This window comes from Phoenix dactylifera, chromosome 10, assembly GCF_051530095.1.
Source record: "Phoenix dactylifera cultivar Ajwa chromosome 10, Ajwa_hap1_PhDact_Kaust_v1.1, whole genome shotgun sequence".
Classification (NCBI taxonomy): Eukaryota; Viridiplantae; Streptophyta; class Magnoliopsida; order Arecales; family Arecaceae; genus Phoenix; species Phoenix dactylifera.
In genome coordinates, this window is record NC_143199.1 from 19,901,216 (window position 1) to 19,914,598 (window position 13,383).

At 49.9% G+C, this 13,383-nt stretch overlaps 1 protein-coding gene and 1 pseudogene across 1 annotated transcript; one reads left to right on the forward strand and one right to left on the reverse strand.

Moving 5' to 3' along the window:
* Positions 1-1,719: 1,719 nt before the first annotated feature.
* LOC149752725 (uncharacterized) lies at positions 1,720-3,844 on the reverse strand. Its single transcript, XM_089925704.1, has 3 exons — positions 2,755-3,844; positions 2,172-2,310; positions 1,720-2,074 (listed from the first exon to the last, which is right to left on the reverse strand). The coding sequence occupies exons 1-3, from the start codon at positions 3,842-3,844 to the stop codon at positions 1,720-1,722; spliced, it is 1,584 nt and encodes a 527-aa protein (XP_089781830.1).
* An 8,517-nt stretch (positions 3,845-12,361) lies between these two features.
* LOC149752726 (ribosome-inactivating protein charybdin-like) lies at positions 12,362-13,296 on the forward strand (annotated as a pseudogene).
* The last annotated feature ends 87 nt before the right edge of the window (positions 13,297-13,383 follow it).

Genomic DNA, 13,383 nt, shown 5'->3' on the forward strand with positions numbered 1-13,383 from the left:
AATTTTGCTAAGTCCTTGGTCTCGGCCTCTAGAAGAATTTGTTCGGCCTTCGAACTCAGGCTTTGTAGGAACCCCGTTAATCCTTTAGTCTTGATTTCTGGAGAGATTTCACTGAGTCTTTGGGCTCGATCTCCAGAAGAACTTATCAAATCCCTGAGCTCGGACTCAATAGTGCAGACCGAGTTCGAGCTGTCGCCGGAGCTACATGCTCCTTAATCTCGGACTTTGCCGAGGTAGGGTCAGGCGGAACTTGAAGTTGAGTTCAGTACCAGTGCGATTAGGTATTTCCGAGCCTGGCCGGGACATCCTTAGGCAGAGTTCAAGGTCATCGTAACAAACCGCTCCGAACTAGGTTGAAGTGTCCAAACCGGGACTGGCCTCCGTGCCGAGGTGGAGGGTCATGCGCGAGGCCGGGAGAGCTCGGGCTCACGGCTGGCTGAGCGAGACATCGCGACCTTGGTCGGGGGATCCTGAGCTTAGTCGAGGCTTTGTCGGAGGTATACATAAGAAGGGGACCTTGTTTGATGACCGTTTTGTAATATAAACAGGTAAGCACCAAGACGTAAATGCCGAGTAGGGTATACCTTTCGCGCAGTTGGAGCTGAGCGTTCTCGGGTCGAACTAAGCGACTCCACTCTGAGGCCGACCGCAGCGGCGTTCTATGGTCGATCCGGCAAGGCGCCCTCATTCAGATCGGAGTGTGTTGCCGTAAAAGATGCCGAGCAGCACCGAGTAACGTCGGAGTGTCATGAAGATGTCGCGGGGATGTCGTCGCGAGGTCGAGGGAGACCTGGCTCGCGGTCAACTCGACGTTGTTCGGTGGTGCTTCCCGAGGTCGAGGGAGCTTAGGCTCGCTATCGACTTAACGGGGCATCCCGAGGTCGAGGGAGCTTGGGCTCGCTGTCGACTTAACGGGGCATTCCGACCTTAGTCGGAAGATCGTGCACGAGGCCTAGCGAGCTTGGGCTCGCTGTCGACCCTGCTACGCTTTTCGAGGTCGAGGAAGCTTGGGCTCGCTGTCGACACAGCGGGGCATCCCGATCATAGTCGGGGGATCGTGTACGAGTCCGAGGGAGCTTGGGCTTGCTGTCGACCCTGCTACGCTTTCCGAGGTCGAGGGAGCTTGGGCTCGCTGTCGACACAGCGGAGCATCCCGACCTTAGTCGGAGGATCGTGCACGAGACCGAGGGAGCTTGGGCTCGCTGTCGACCCCGCGACGCTTTCCGAGGTCGAGGGAGCTTGGGCTCGCTGTCGACACAACGGGGCATCCCGACCTTAGTCGGGGGATCGTGCACGAGGCCGAGAGAGCTTGGGCTCACTGTCGACCCCGCAATGCTTCCCGAGGCCAAGGGAGCTTGGGCTCGCTGTCGACTCAGCGGGGCATTCCGATCTTGATCGGAATTTTTGATGGAGATCGAGACCGAGCTCGACATCAACGTAGCAAGGCATCCCAGACTTGGCTGGGGCATCCAAGCTTGGTTCGGCATCCGAGCTTGGTCGGGCATCTTGAAGTTCACAAGCGTCCCAATATCAGGAAGAGTATGGAATAATTAAGGGAGAGCTTTGAATAAATTAACATAAGAAGGGAACGAGAATTGTGTTTCCAATTATCGAGGACCCCTGGGGGCTCTACTGATAGTACATCCGAAGGTTTTCAGAATTCCAGCTTCGTGGAATGAGGGTCCCTTCGAGAGACTCCAATTTGTACGCTCCGGGCCGCTAGACGCGAGCAATCCGATATGGCCCTTCCCAGTTCGGGGCGAGCTTCCCCTGCTTGGTAGGCTGGGAAGCTTCGGCTCTCCTGAGGATGAGATCTCCCACATTGAAAAGCTTGGCCTTTACTCTGAAGTTGTAGTACTGTGCCGCTTTTTGTTGATACCTCGCCATGCGAACTCGGGCGGTCTCCCTTGTCTCCTCAACGAGGTTCAAGTTGCCCTTGAGCTGAGATGATTTGGAGGCTGCGTTATAGTGCTCCACTCTTGGTGAGGGGAGTCCGACTTCCAGAGGGATGACAGCTTCCATTCCGTACGCCAGGTTGAAGGGGGTCTCACCGGTGGGAAGTCGAAATGTAGTCCTGTAAGCCCAGAGAACATTGTAGAGATCTTCGACACATTGCCCTTTGATCGGTCGAGCCTAGCCTTGAGCCCCTGAAGAATGGTGCGGTTCGTCACCTCGATTTTCCCATTTGTCTGCGGATGGGCGACCGAGGTGAAGCGGTGGTCGATGCGGAGCTCGAAGTAGAATTCTCTGAAACGGGCGTTGTCGAATTGACGGCCGTTATCAGATATAAATATGCGGGGGAGTCCAAATCTGCAAAAATTGACTTCCAGACAAAGTTCCGCATCTTCTGCTCGGAGATCTGGGCCACTGGTTCGGCTTCGACCCATTTGGTGAAGTAGTCGATGGAGACGACCAGAAATTTTCTCTGCCCGGTGGCCAGGAAAAATGACCCCAGGATGTCAATCCTCCATTGGGCGAATGGCCAGGAGGTACTGATCGAGGTCAGAGGGGCCGAGGGCCGACGATGAATGTTGGCGTTCTGCTGACACCGATCGCACCTTCGGACGAAGTCCGATGCATCCTTTTGAAGTGTGGGCTAGTAGTATCCTTGGCGCAGGATTTTGTGGGCCAGTGCTCGGCCTCCCAAGTGGTTCTCGCATATCCTTTCATGAACCTCTCGCATAGCATAATCCGCCTCTAACGGGCGGAGGCATCTGAGAAGGGGAGAGGTGAACGACCTGCGATAGAGCTTACCTTCATATAGTATATATCGGGAGGCTTGATGCCTGATTCGGCGGGCCTCGAGCTCATCATTGGGGAGGACTTCATTCTGCAGATAGCTGACGAGCTCATCCATCCAGCTCGGCTCGGTCTCGATGCAGAGGGTCGGCTCGGGCTCCTCTGTGCTGGGCATTTGGAGGTATTCGAGCACTGTCGTCTTAGGGAGCTCTCTCATGCGGGAAGTCGCCAACTTCGATAGTTGGTCGGCCCTTAGGTTCTCTATTCTGGAAATATGCTGGATGTTGAAGGAGCCCAAGATGGACATGAGGTCTCGCACCTTTTGGAGATATCTCTGCATCAACGGCTCTCTTACTTCAAAGTCTTCCAAAATCTGGCTCACGACCAGTTGGGAGTCACTGAAGACCTTCAGGTCCTCCACTTCCAGCTCCTTTGCCACTTTGAGCCCGGCAATGAGTGCCTCGTACTCTGCTTCATTGTTCGAGGCAGGGAACTCAAAGCGTAGAGCCTGCTCCGCAACTACACCATCTGGGCTAGTGAGAATGAGGCTTGCTCCGCTACCCCCCGAGGTTGAGGAGCCGTCCACATATAGAACCCATGGTTGCCTTGGGGTCTCCTCCACTGACATGAGTGGGAGCTCGGGATCGTCCGGCAAAGTGCACTCCACAATAAAGTCAGCGAGCACTTGGGCTTTGATCGCCAGCCTTAGATGGTATTCAAGGTCGAACTTTTCGAGCTCGACTGCCCACTTCGCAATCCTCCCGACGTGATCCGACCGTTGCAGAATTTGCTTCATAGGTTGGTCGGTCAGTATGGCCACAGTGTGGGCCTGAAAGTAGGGTTGGAGCCTCCGAGCCGAGATGACCAGGGCAAAGATTATTTTCTCCAGTTTGGAATATCGGGTCTCGGCATCGCTCAGCACCCGGCTGGTATAATACACCGATCTCTGAAGCTTGTTCTCTTCTCGGACCAGGACCGAGCTTACTGCGACCGGAGAGATGACCAGGTACAAATAGAGGAGCTCACCCTGCTGGGACTTTGTGAGTAATGGAGGGGAAGCAAGAAGGCGCCTGAGCTCTTCAAAAGCTTGCTGACATTCCTCCATCCATAGAAAGTTCTTCGGCTGCTTGAGGACTTTGAAGAATAGGAGGCACCGCTCGGCCGACCTGGAACAAATCTTTCTAGAGCTGCGACCCGCCTAGTGAGCCATTGTACCTCCTTGACTGTCTTTGGTGGCACCATCTCTTGTAGCGCTTAGATCTTCTCAGGGTTCGCTTTGATTCCACGCTGGGTTGCTACGAAGCCAAGAAATTTGCCCGAGGTGACCCCGAATGCGCACTTGGCAGGATTGAGCTTCATTTGGTACTTCCTAAGGGTGGAGAATGCCTCGTTGAGGTCAGCTACGTGGTGCTCTGCTGTTCGACTCTTCACCAGCATGTCGTCCACATAAACTTTCATGTTCCGACCTATTTGATTTTTAAAGATCTGGCTGACCAGCCTTTGATATGTTGCTCCGGCATTCTTCAACCCGAACAGCATCACTTTGTAGCAATAAAGACCCTTGTCTGTGATGAAGGTTGTCTTCTTCTCATCTTCTGGTGCCATTCGGATTTGATTATATCCTGAGAAGGCATCCATGAAGATCAATAACTGATGTCCCAAGATGGAGTCCACGAGCTGGTCGATGCTGGAGAGAGGAAAGCTATCCTTTGGGTAGGCTCTGTTCAAGTCGGTGTAGTCCACGCACATGCGCCACTTTCCGTTAGCTTTCTTCATGAGGACTACATTGGTGAGCCAATCTGGATAGGAGACCTCTCGGATGAAGCAGGCCTCGAGAAGTTTGTCCACTTTCTCGGCCGCTACTCGTTTTCGTTTCGGCGCGGAGCTCCGCTTCTTCTGTCTCACAGGTTTGCAGGTCGGTTTCACCTGGAGTCGGTGAACCATGACCTCGGGATCTATCCCCGGCATGTCTGCGGGAGACCAGGTGAAGACGTTCATATTGGACCGAAGGAACTCGATCAGGTAGCCTCTTTCACGAGAGCTCAGGCCGGAGCCGACCTGTACGGTTAGCTCTGGGCAATTTTCTTTTAAGGGGGTCTGGGTAAGAAACTCACCAGGTTCTACCCATTCTTTTCGAGGGGCGTCCTGCACTTCCAGGTTTTCAATGGGCAGCGTCTGATCTAACGTTTAGGTTGGCGCCTCGGCTGATTGTTCCGCTTGGCTCGGTGCTCCGGCCAGTCGCTTTGCTTTGTGAGTCGCCATATAGCATTGCTCAGCTATTGACTGGTCCCCACGAACCTCGCCTACTCCTCGGTCGGTGGGAAACCGCATGAGCAGGTGGTAGGTCGAGACCACAGCTCGGAGGGCGTTAAGCCCTGGTCATCCAAGAATGGCGTTGTAGGCCGAGGGAAGGCGGACCATAAGGAAATCCGTCCTCACGGTGCTTTCTCGAGGGACGAGCCCGACCGTGACAAGAAGGCTGATCTCACCCTCAACCGGGACTGAATCTCCAGTGAATCCAACCAGTGGGGCATTCATTCTTCGGAGCTGGCTTTCCGTCATCCCCATTTTTGGAAGGCATCGTAGTACAAAATATTTGCCGAGCTTCCATTATCAACTAAGACGCGCTTTACATCAAATTTATTTATAATCATGGAGATGACCACAACGTCATCATGAGGAGTCTCAACTCCTTCTAAGTCCTTGTCCAAAAATGAGATGGTTTCGGAGGTGCGCGGGCGCTTCGGAGGGGTTCTTCCTCCGGTCGGTTCTTCAGCCGAGCTTCCTTCGGCCGAACTTCCTCCGATGGTGTTGATGGTGCCGGCGATGGGCTTGTTGTCATTTGGATTCTTAGATGGTGCGGTATTTTCTACCAGCCTTCTTTCCTCGCGCCGGTTTGGCACAAACTGGTTGAGTACTCCACGGCGAATAAGCGCCTCGATCTCATCTCGGAACCAGAAGCACTCCTCCATGTCGTGGCCGTGGTCCTGGTGGAAGCGGCAATATTTTCTGGGGTTGCGCCGAGCTCCCGTCTCCCGCATCGGGGGTGGAGGTCGGAGGTAGTCTCGTCCTTCTATCTTCATGAGAATCTCTGCCCGGGGTGTATTGAGGAGAGTGTAATTTTCATACTTCCTCGGGGGCGCCCGAGGCCGAGGCAGGGACCTCGGCCGGGGTTGCGGCCGCTGTCGAGGCGGACTCCTCAGCCGAGGAAAGTTCTTGTCTCGGTGAGGAGACTGGCTTCTCAGACGGCCGCGTTCCTTCCGTTGCTTCTTCTGCTTCTTTGGGGCCTGCTCGGCCATACTCCGCCTAGAGGTGATGGCCTCCTCGGTCTTCGCGTACTTTCGAGCTCGGGCCAGCATCTTAGTGAAGTCGGCAGGGAAGTTCTTTTCGATAGAGAAGAAAAACCTATAGGACCGAGCTTCAGTCTTTAGTGCTGACATGGCTATCGACTGGTCGAGCTCGCGGACTTCCCAGGTTGTGGCGGTGAAGCCGTTTCCCGCCCTGGGGGATTGCCATAGTAGTCTGCTCCGATACGGATTGGTCCGGGGCTGACTCAGCTTCCGAGTGCTACGGCCTTTTGTCTAGGCTCTTCCCTAGTTGTTCTCTCCGGAGAGACGCTCGGGTTGAGCCTTGGTAGCAGCACCGTTCTTTATTGTTGGCTCTCGAGGAGCCATGAAAATTTTGACCTTGGGGTGCCGGTCCGTCTGGAGGAAGCACTGACTGGACCTGAACTTGTGGAGGCGGCATAGAGGGGGCCTCCACATGTTGCAGGCCTTGGACCACTGCGGCCAAGGCTTGAACTTGTTGCACCAGGATGTTGAACTGTTTCGGCTAGACTTGGGGGATTGAGTCCGCCGGAGGTCTCAGTGGTGAGTTCTGGACAGAGTGCCCAGGGCTTGGTGCGGGACGCCGGAAGGCATTGGAGGCTCCTTTGCTTCTTAGCTTCATGACCGCAACTCGGGCCCTTCCTCTAGCGCCAACTGTTGCTAGAAATTGGACCTAGGGGCGACCGCTTGGCTGAGAAGGAGGAGCACCGGTGCGCGGCGTGTTGGCGGGTGGCATTCTCCAGGGACCTGCAAGAAGCCGGTGGCCGGGGTTTCCGGTGCCGACCTTCCGAAGCTTAAGTCAAAGAGGGCCTAGTTTGGAAAAGGCGATGAGTGTATCGCCAATAATAGAAATCCAGGGAGGGGATCCCTCTTCAAGAGGAAGGAGTTTTCCTTTTATAGGAAGGGTACAGGATTACCTGAGATGTGACTGGACGAAGTAGGTTACCATCATGATTGGTCGTGACCATGCGCATTAATGGGTTACCGTGGATGACCGATCGGGATGGAGTGGCGCATTAAGGGGTCACCATAGGTGACCGAACGAGACAGAGCGAGTCAGCGATTAGCCGTAGGTGGTCTGAGATTTGGAGTAAGCTGGCGGTCCGTGGAGACCATGCGCATTTAATCGCTGTCAGTCATCCGAGCGGAGATTGCGGGATTAAGTCCTGGGTGAGGAGAGGAGGAACTTGATTCTCGGCGGGGTGGAGGAGTTTTCCTTGCCCTCTGATCAGGCTCTTTTTGGACCGAGGGCCGATCGGACCTTGTTTGGCCGAGACCAGGGCCGTTGGGCCACATGCTCTGAGGTCGGGCGCCCTGGGGGTCGAGCGCCTCGAGGTCGGGCGCCTCGAGGTCGGGCTCCCTAGGGGTCGGGAGCCTCGAGATCGGGCACCCCCTGAGGGTCGGCACCTCGAGGTCGGGCGCCTTGGGGGTCGGGCGTCTCGAGGTCGGGCGCCTTGAGGTCGAGCGCCTTAAAGTCGGGCGCTTTGAGGTCGAGCACCTTAAAGTCGGGCGCCTTGAGGTCGAGCACCTTTGAGGGTGCTGTCACTGTTGAGGGTGCTGTCGCCGGACCTTCTGTCATGTGCCGGCAACGTACCCACGTGTTTTGGGCATTCCATTTTTCCCCCAACAGCTACCAAATGGAGAATCCTAACCAGTGGTTAGAGTTCGGGGATTCTTCTCACGACATCTAATTCCCGGATCCGCCTTCCTGGGCTTCGATGGTGGCTACCCTGATTTGCAACGTCTTGCCACAGCGACAAGGAAGAACATATCCCTTGGATCGAAGGAACTCAAGAAAACTGTTGACAAGCTCGCTACCTCCACGAGTAGCAAGGAAAGGGCGCACCATTGACTGTGGTGATCCAGATGATGTGCGAATCGATTAGATTCGTTCGTATCTCCGAACACTTTGCCACCCAATTCCCCGAAAGTTCGGGACCCCCTGAATGGATGCTAGCATTAGAGAACGGCTGGGAAGACCTCTCTGCCGCGTTGCTGCGCGCCGATGCCCATCCCGAGAGTCCCTTCCGCCTTCCGCAACCCAACGCTATGGAAAGAGCGACGGTTGAGCAAGCGGCCGCGGCCCTTGGCATCTTGGAGGATCCCTCCCGCTTGCACTTAATGATTCAGTGCATGGCCGCCACCTCGAACGGGGATCAAGGCCGACCACTGGCGGACGTCTTCTGGGTGCGCGTCGACAACATCGGCGGAGCGGACCCGGCCACCTCTACGGCACGATCGTAGTTACCGACGAGCTGGGTTTGCAATACCTCTACAATCGCACAAGCGGCGAATCCGAATCCATCCGCCCGGGCGAGCTTGCTCTGCTCATCGGCCGGCCCATCTCGAGCCATCTCGGCCTATGGGAGCTTCACCATCGATGTGGCTCTCATGGATCGGGATGCTGCCTTACTAGAAACCCGGTTTAATATGTATACAGAGGTCTTAAGGACTTCCATCCACAACGATATGGGTAACAAAGAATTACTCAACATACTCCTAACCATATCCATAAGTGTACGATTACGCCTTTCAGCTACTTCATTCTGCTATGGCGTTTCTGGCATAGTGTATTGAGCACATATGCCATGCTTTTCTAAGACTTTAGCAAATGGGCCAGGATGTTTTCCTGTTTCATCATAGCTATCATAATATTCACCACCTTTATCAGACCTGATAATTTTCACCTTTCTATCTAATTGTCTTTTAACCTCAGTAATGTATACCTCTAGGACATCCACTATCTGAGATTTTTCATGCAACAGATAGACATAACCATAACGTGAAAAATCATCAATAAAGGTGATAAAATACTTCTCTCCACCAAATGATGGGGAGTCAAAAGGCCCACAAATGTCTATATGGATAATTTCAAGAAGTTCTTCACTTCTTGTGGCAATTTTCTTTGTGTGTGTAGTTTGCTTTTTTTTAATACAATCCACACACATATCGAGATCAGTAAAGTCTAAGTTTGACAAAATCTCATCCTTCACTAATCTCTCTAACCTTTCTTTGGATATATGACCCAATCTTTTATGCCACAAGTTAGAAGATCTTTCATTTATTAGGTTTCATTTAATTCCAATATTACGATGCAAGGTCAAAAGAGTTTTAGCAAAATGGTTATCAAGATTTATTTTATATAAGCCATCACACAAGACACCAGAATCAAGAAAAACATTGTCTTTGAAAAGACGCAAACTACCATTCCCAATTTTAAAGAAATATCCTTCAACATCAAGTTTAGAAACAGAAATTAAATTTCTAGAAATAAAAGTAACATAAAGAGTCTGAAGCAAATCTAAATGACAACCAGTATTTAAAAACAAATGATATGTTCCAACAGCAGTTACAGAAACTCTAACTCCATTTTCCAAAACTATAAAACTCTCATTTGGATCTTGCATCTGAGTTGTAAGGAATCCCTACATCGTATTTGAAACATGAACATTAGAACCTGAGTCAAACCACCAAGTATTAGAAGGAACTTCAGTAAAGTTTGATTCAAAACATACATAGGCCAAAGGCTCACCTTTCTTTTCAAACCATGCCTTGCGTTTATGGCAGTCCTTCTGATAGTGTCCCAATTTCTTGCAAAAATGATATCTATCTTTGTTTTGTTTCTTCTTATGAACCTCGGTATCATGATGATGCTCTTTACCCTTGGATGGTCCACTCTTCATGCCCTTTCTTGGCTTCTTCCATTTCTTCTTGGCTTCATGACTTACAAGATAAACAGAATGATGTCCTTGTTGCTTAAGTCTTGTCTCCTCTTGAACAATCATACTGGTCAATTCATTCACATTCTACTTATCCCTAATAGTGTTATAGTGAATTTGAAATGATCCAAATTGAGGAGGCAAGGAGTTCTAAATAAATTGAACTAAAATGGATTCATTCACATCCATCCCAAGAGCCTTCAACTTAGCAGCTATATTTGTCATTTCAAGGATATGCTCATGCATCCCACAAGTACCATCAAATTTCATGGTGGTAAGCTTAGCCATTAATGTCTCAGCTAGAGACTTATCAGTAGATCGAAAACGTTCTTACATAGTTTTCAACAATGCTTGAGCACTGTCATATTCAGGAAGCGTTGACTTGATGTTGTTCGCTATACTCATCCGTATAAATATAATACTTAGTCTATTCGATCTTTTCCAAGTCTTATAAAAAGACCTTTTCTTCCGAGCTGCTCATATCAGTAATGTCAGCCGGTTTCTCAGATCAGAGTACTAAATCAAGATCCAGAACACTTAGGTGAAACTGGACTTGTTCATTCCACTCTGAGAAATTAGTTCCATTAAAGATCGAAATAGATAAAGCTTGCGAATGAAGCGAAAAAGGAATAGATACTGCAATAAGAAAACCGACAATAAGAAAATGCTTACAGCATTAATACTTTGAGTTAGCAATAATAATGAATAACATAAACAGTGTTACCATAATACACCTTTGGGTAGTAATTATGAAACACTAAATTACTATTATGGTGATTCCCAATTCACCTAGGAATAATTAATGATTTAGGTCCAAAATTCAAATAGGTATGTTACCTTTGAGCATCCAATACCTATTAAATTAAGGATACTCATTAATTATCCTAACTCAGCAAATCAATCATTTGAAAGTGGTGCACCTTTGGGACAATCCATAATGTCTCATGATTGAAAAACTGTAAGTCATAATTTGCAAAGTCACTATCTTAATACCTGGAATTAGAGTATTTAATGACTTGATGTCTATTAAATATTCTAGTTGGGTTACTTTTGCAACTACCAAACTATTTCATAATATAGACATCAAATTGAAATAATGACATTGCACGTAATTGACAATTCATAATATGACAAATTAAAATAAAACTTCTATTTAATATTCTACTAATCTACACAATCAGTATATGTGTCATATCATGCTATCAAGTATACTAAAATGTAAAATAAATGACTGAAAAATTTTATCACATCACCCCACAAGGATCTCTGCATAAATAATATATTTTACAGCGACTAAATTAAAATATTTTGAGAACCTCTGCATAAATAATATGTTTTATAGGGACTAAATTAAAATATTTTGAGGACCTCGACATAAATAATATGTTTTACAGGGACTAAATTAAAATAATTTTGATTCTTATAGCCCTGAAAGGATGTCAGCATAAATAAAATATTTACAGGGGCTTAACAGAAATATTTTCTTCTTTTAATAGCCCTGGAAGGACCTCACCATAAATAAAATATTTCACATGGGCTTAACAGAAACATTTTCTTCTTTTAACAGGCCAGGAAGTACCTTAGCATAAATAAAATATTTCACAGGGGCTTAACAGAAACATTTTCTTCTTTTAACAGCCCTGCAAGGACTGTCTGCATAAATAAAATGTTTTAGAGGGGCTTAAATAAAAATTCTCCTTTTATTGGCCAAATGAATTTGGGTTTTGGGTCGAAACCCAAAAATCCGAACTTGTTATGCCCTTTTTAATGCAGACGGATTATCGATTCTTGGTTTGGGTCGAAACCCAAAATCCGAACCCGTTATGTCATAAATTTATATTTTTTTTTAAATAGGAAGGGAAGACGGGTCGGCCCAGCCCGTCTTCTTCCTTTTTTAGCGGCGGGCTGGGTTCGGTGGCTAGGGTTCCACCGAACCCAGCCCGCCTGCCCCACAATCGCCAGGCGGCGGGCGCGCCACCTGCCCCCGGTGGACTCGCCGCCCAATGGCGGGCCCACCGCCGCTCGCATGCCACCAGGGGCAACACCGGCGGGCTGGGGTTCCGCCGAACCTAGCCCGTCGACCTTTAGGAGAGGCGGGCGGCGATCATGCCGCCGGACGAAGCACCGCCCGACGAGGCCACCCGGACGATCCTGCTGCCGGACGAAACGCCTCCTGGCGGCGTCACCCAAGCAGTCGCGCCACCTGCAGGAACTCGGGTGAGTTTTTCTTCTATTTTTTTTTTAAACGGGTGGGAGTGAGGTCATGGCTGGCGGCAACGCCGGATCCTTTGTTGGCTCTCGGCGCCATATGCCAGCCAGATCCGGCATTGGAACGGTCCGTTTCCTATGACTTGCTGATGGCAATAAAAGATAAAAAAAAGATTGGCTTTTGTGACTTGCTGATGGCGACCTGCATCTGCCCTGGAATAATACGAGAGAAAAGTCACGTGCCATACACCTGGAAAAAAATAAAAAAAGGTGCATTTGGCTATTATAAAGGGGGCTTCAGCTTCGCCTCCTCGCCGTAAGAGGTAATCAAATTGCCATCAATCCAAATAGCAATAGCAGTGGAAGTTAATGGCGGAATTCACCACGGAGTTCGATGTTGAAGGGAAGGGTAGCCACTGGGCAAAATACACTGACTTCATTGAGGGCCTGCGCCATCGACTACGAGAGAGATCTTCACACAATCGCCCCGTTCTTCCTCCTCAAGAGAATCCACCCAGGAGATGGTTCGACCTCAAACTGCTATCCAGCTCCAGCAATCATGCGATCACGCTAAGGATCCGGCGGGACAACCTGTACCTGGACGGCTACCAAATGGAGAATCCTAACCAGTGGTTAGAGTTCGGGGATCCTTCTCCACAACATCTAATTCCCGGATCCTCCTTCCTGGGCTTCGATGGTGGCTACCCTGACTTGCAACGTGTTGCCGCATAGACGAGGAAGAACATATCCCTTGGCACGGAGGAACTCAAGAAAGCTGTTAACAAGCTCGCTACATCCACGAGTAGCAAGGAAAGGGCGCACCATTTGATTGTGGTGATCCAGATGATGTGCGAATCGATTAGATTCGATCGTATCTCCAAACACCTTGCCACCCAATTCCCCGGAAGTTCGGGACCCCCTGAATGGATGCTGGCACTAGAGAACGGCTGGGGAGACCTCTCTGACGCGTTGCTGGACGCCGATGCCGATCCCGAGCGTCCCTTTCCCTTTCCGCAACCCAATGCTATGGAAATAGCGACGGCAGAGCAGGCGGCCGCCGCCCTTGGCATCTTGCTGGATACCTCCCCCTTGCACCTAGTTATCCAGCGCACGAAAAAGGCTCGGGAGAAAAGAGAAAGAGAAAGAGAGAGAGAAAGGGAAGAAGAATTTTCGTCGCAGAGACGTAGTAATTTGGATTGAACTATCCAAAATACTAGACTCAAAGCCCATACTTTATTGGTTAACCGATATGATGTGGCATTTTTGAAGATGCAATATTTCAAAAACATCAAATTTCTACAAAATCGAAACCAACGTTTTTTTTCCAAGCTGCAAGGAATCTATGTTGTGGGCGACTGTAATAGATATTTGTTTAAAGTTGTCAATTATTT

What these genes read in the sequence shown, in the direction of transcription:
- LOC149752725 (XM_089925704.1), bottom strand. Translation starts at nt 3,844, where the DNA reads ATGGAGGAATGTCAGCAAGCTTTTGAAGAGCTCAGGCGCCTTCTTGCT. An exon ending in CCGATATATACTATATGAAG is followed by an intron (nt 2,311 to 2,754) that starts GTAAGCTCTATC and finishes CAATTTTTGCAG; the next exon opens with ATTTGGACTCCCCCGCATAT. An exon ending in AGACAAATGGGAAAATCGAG is followed by an intron (nt 2,075 to 2,171) that starts GTGACGAACCGC and finishes CTGGGCTTACAG; the next exon opens with GACTACATTTCGACTTCCCA.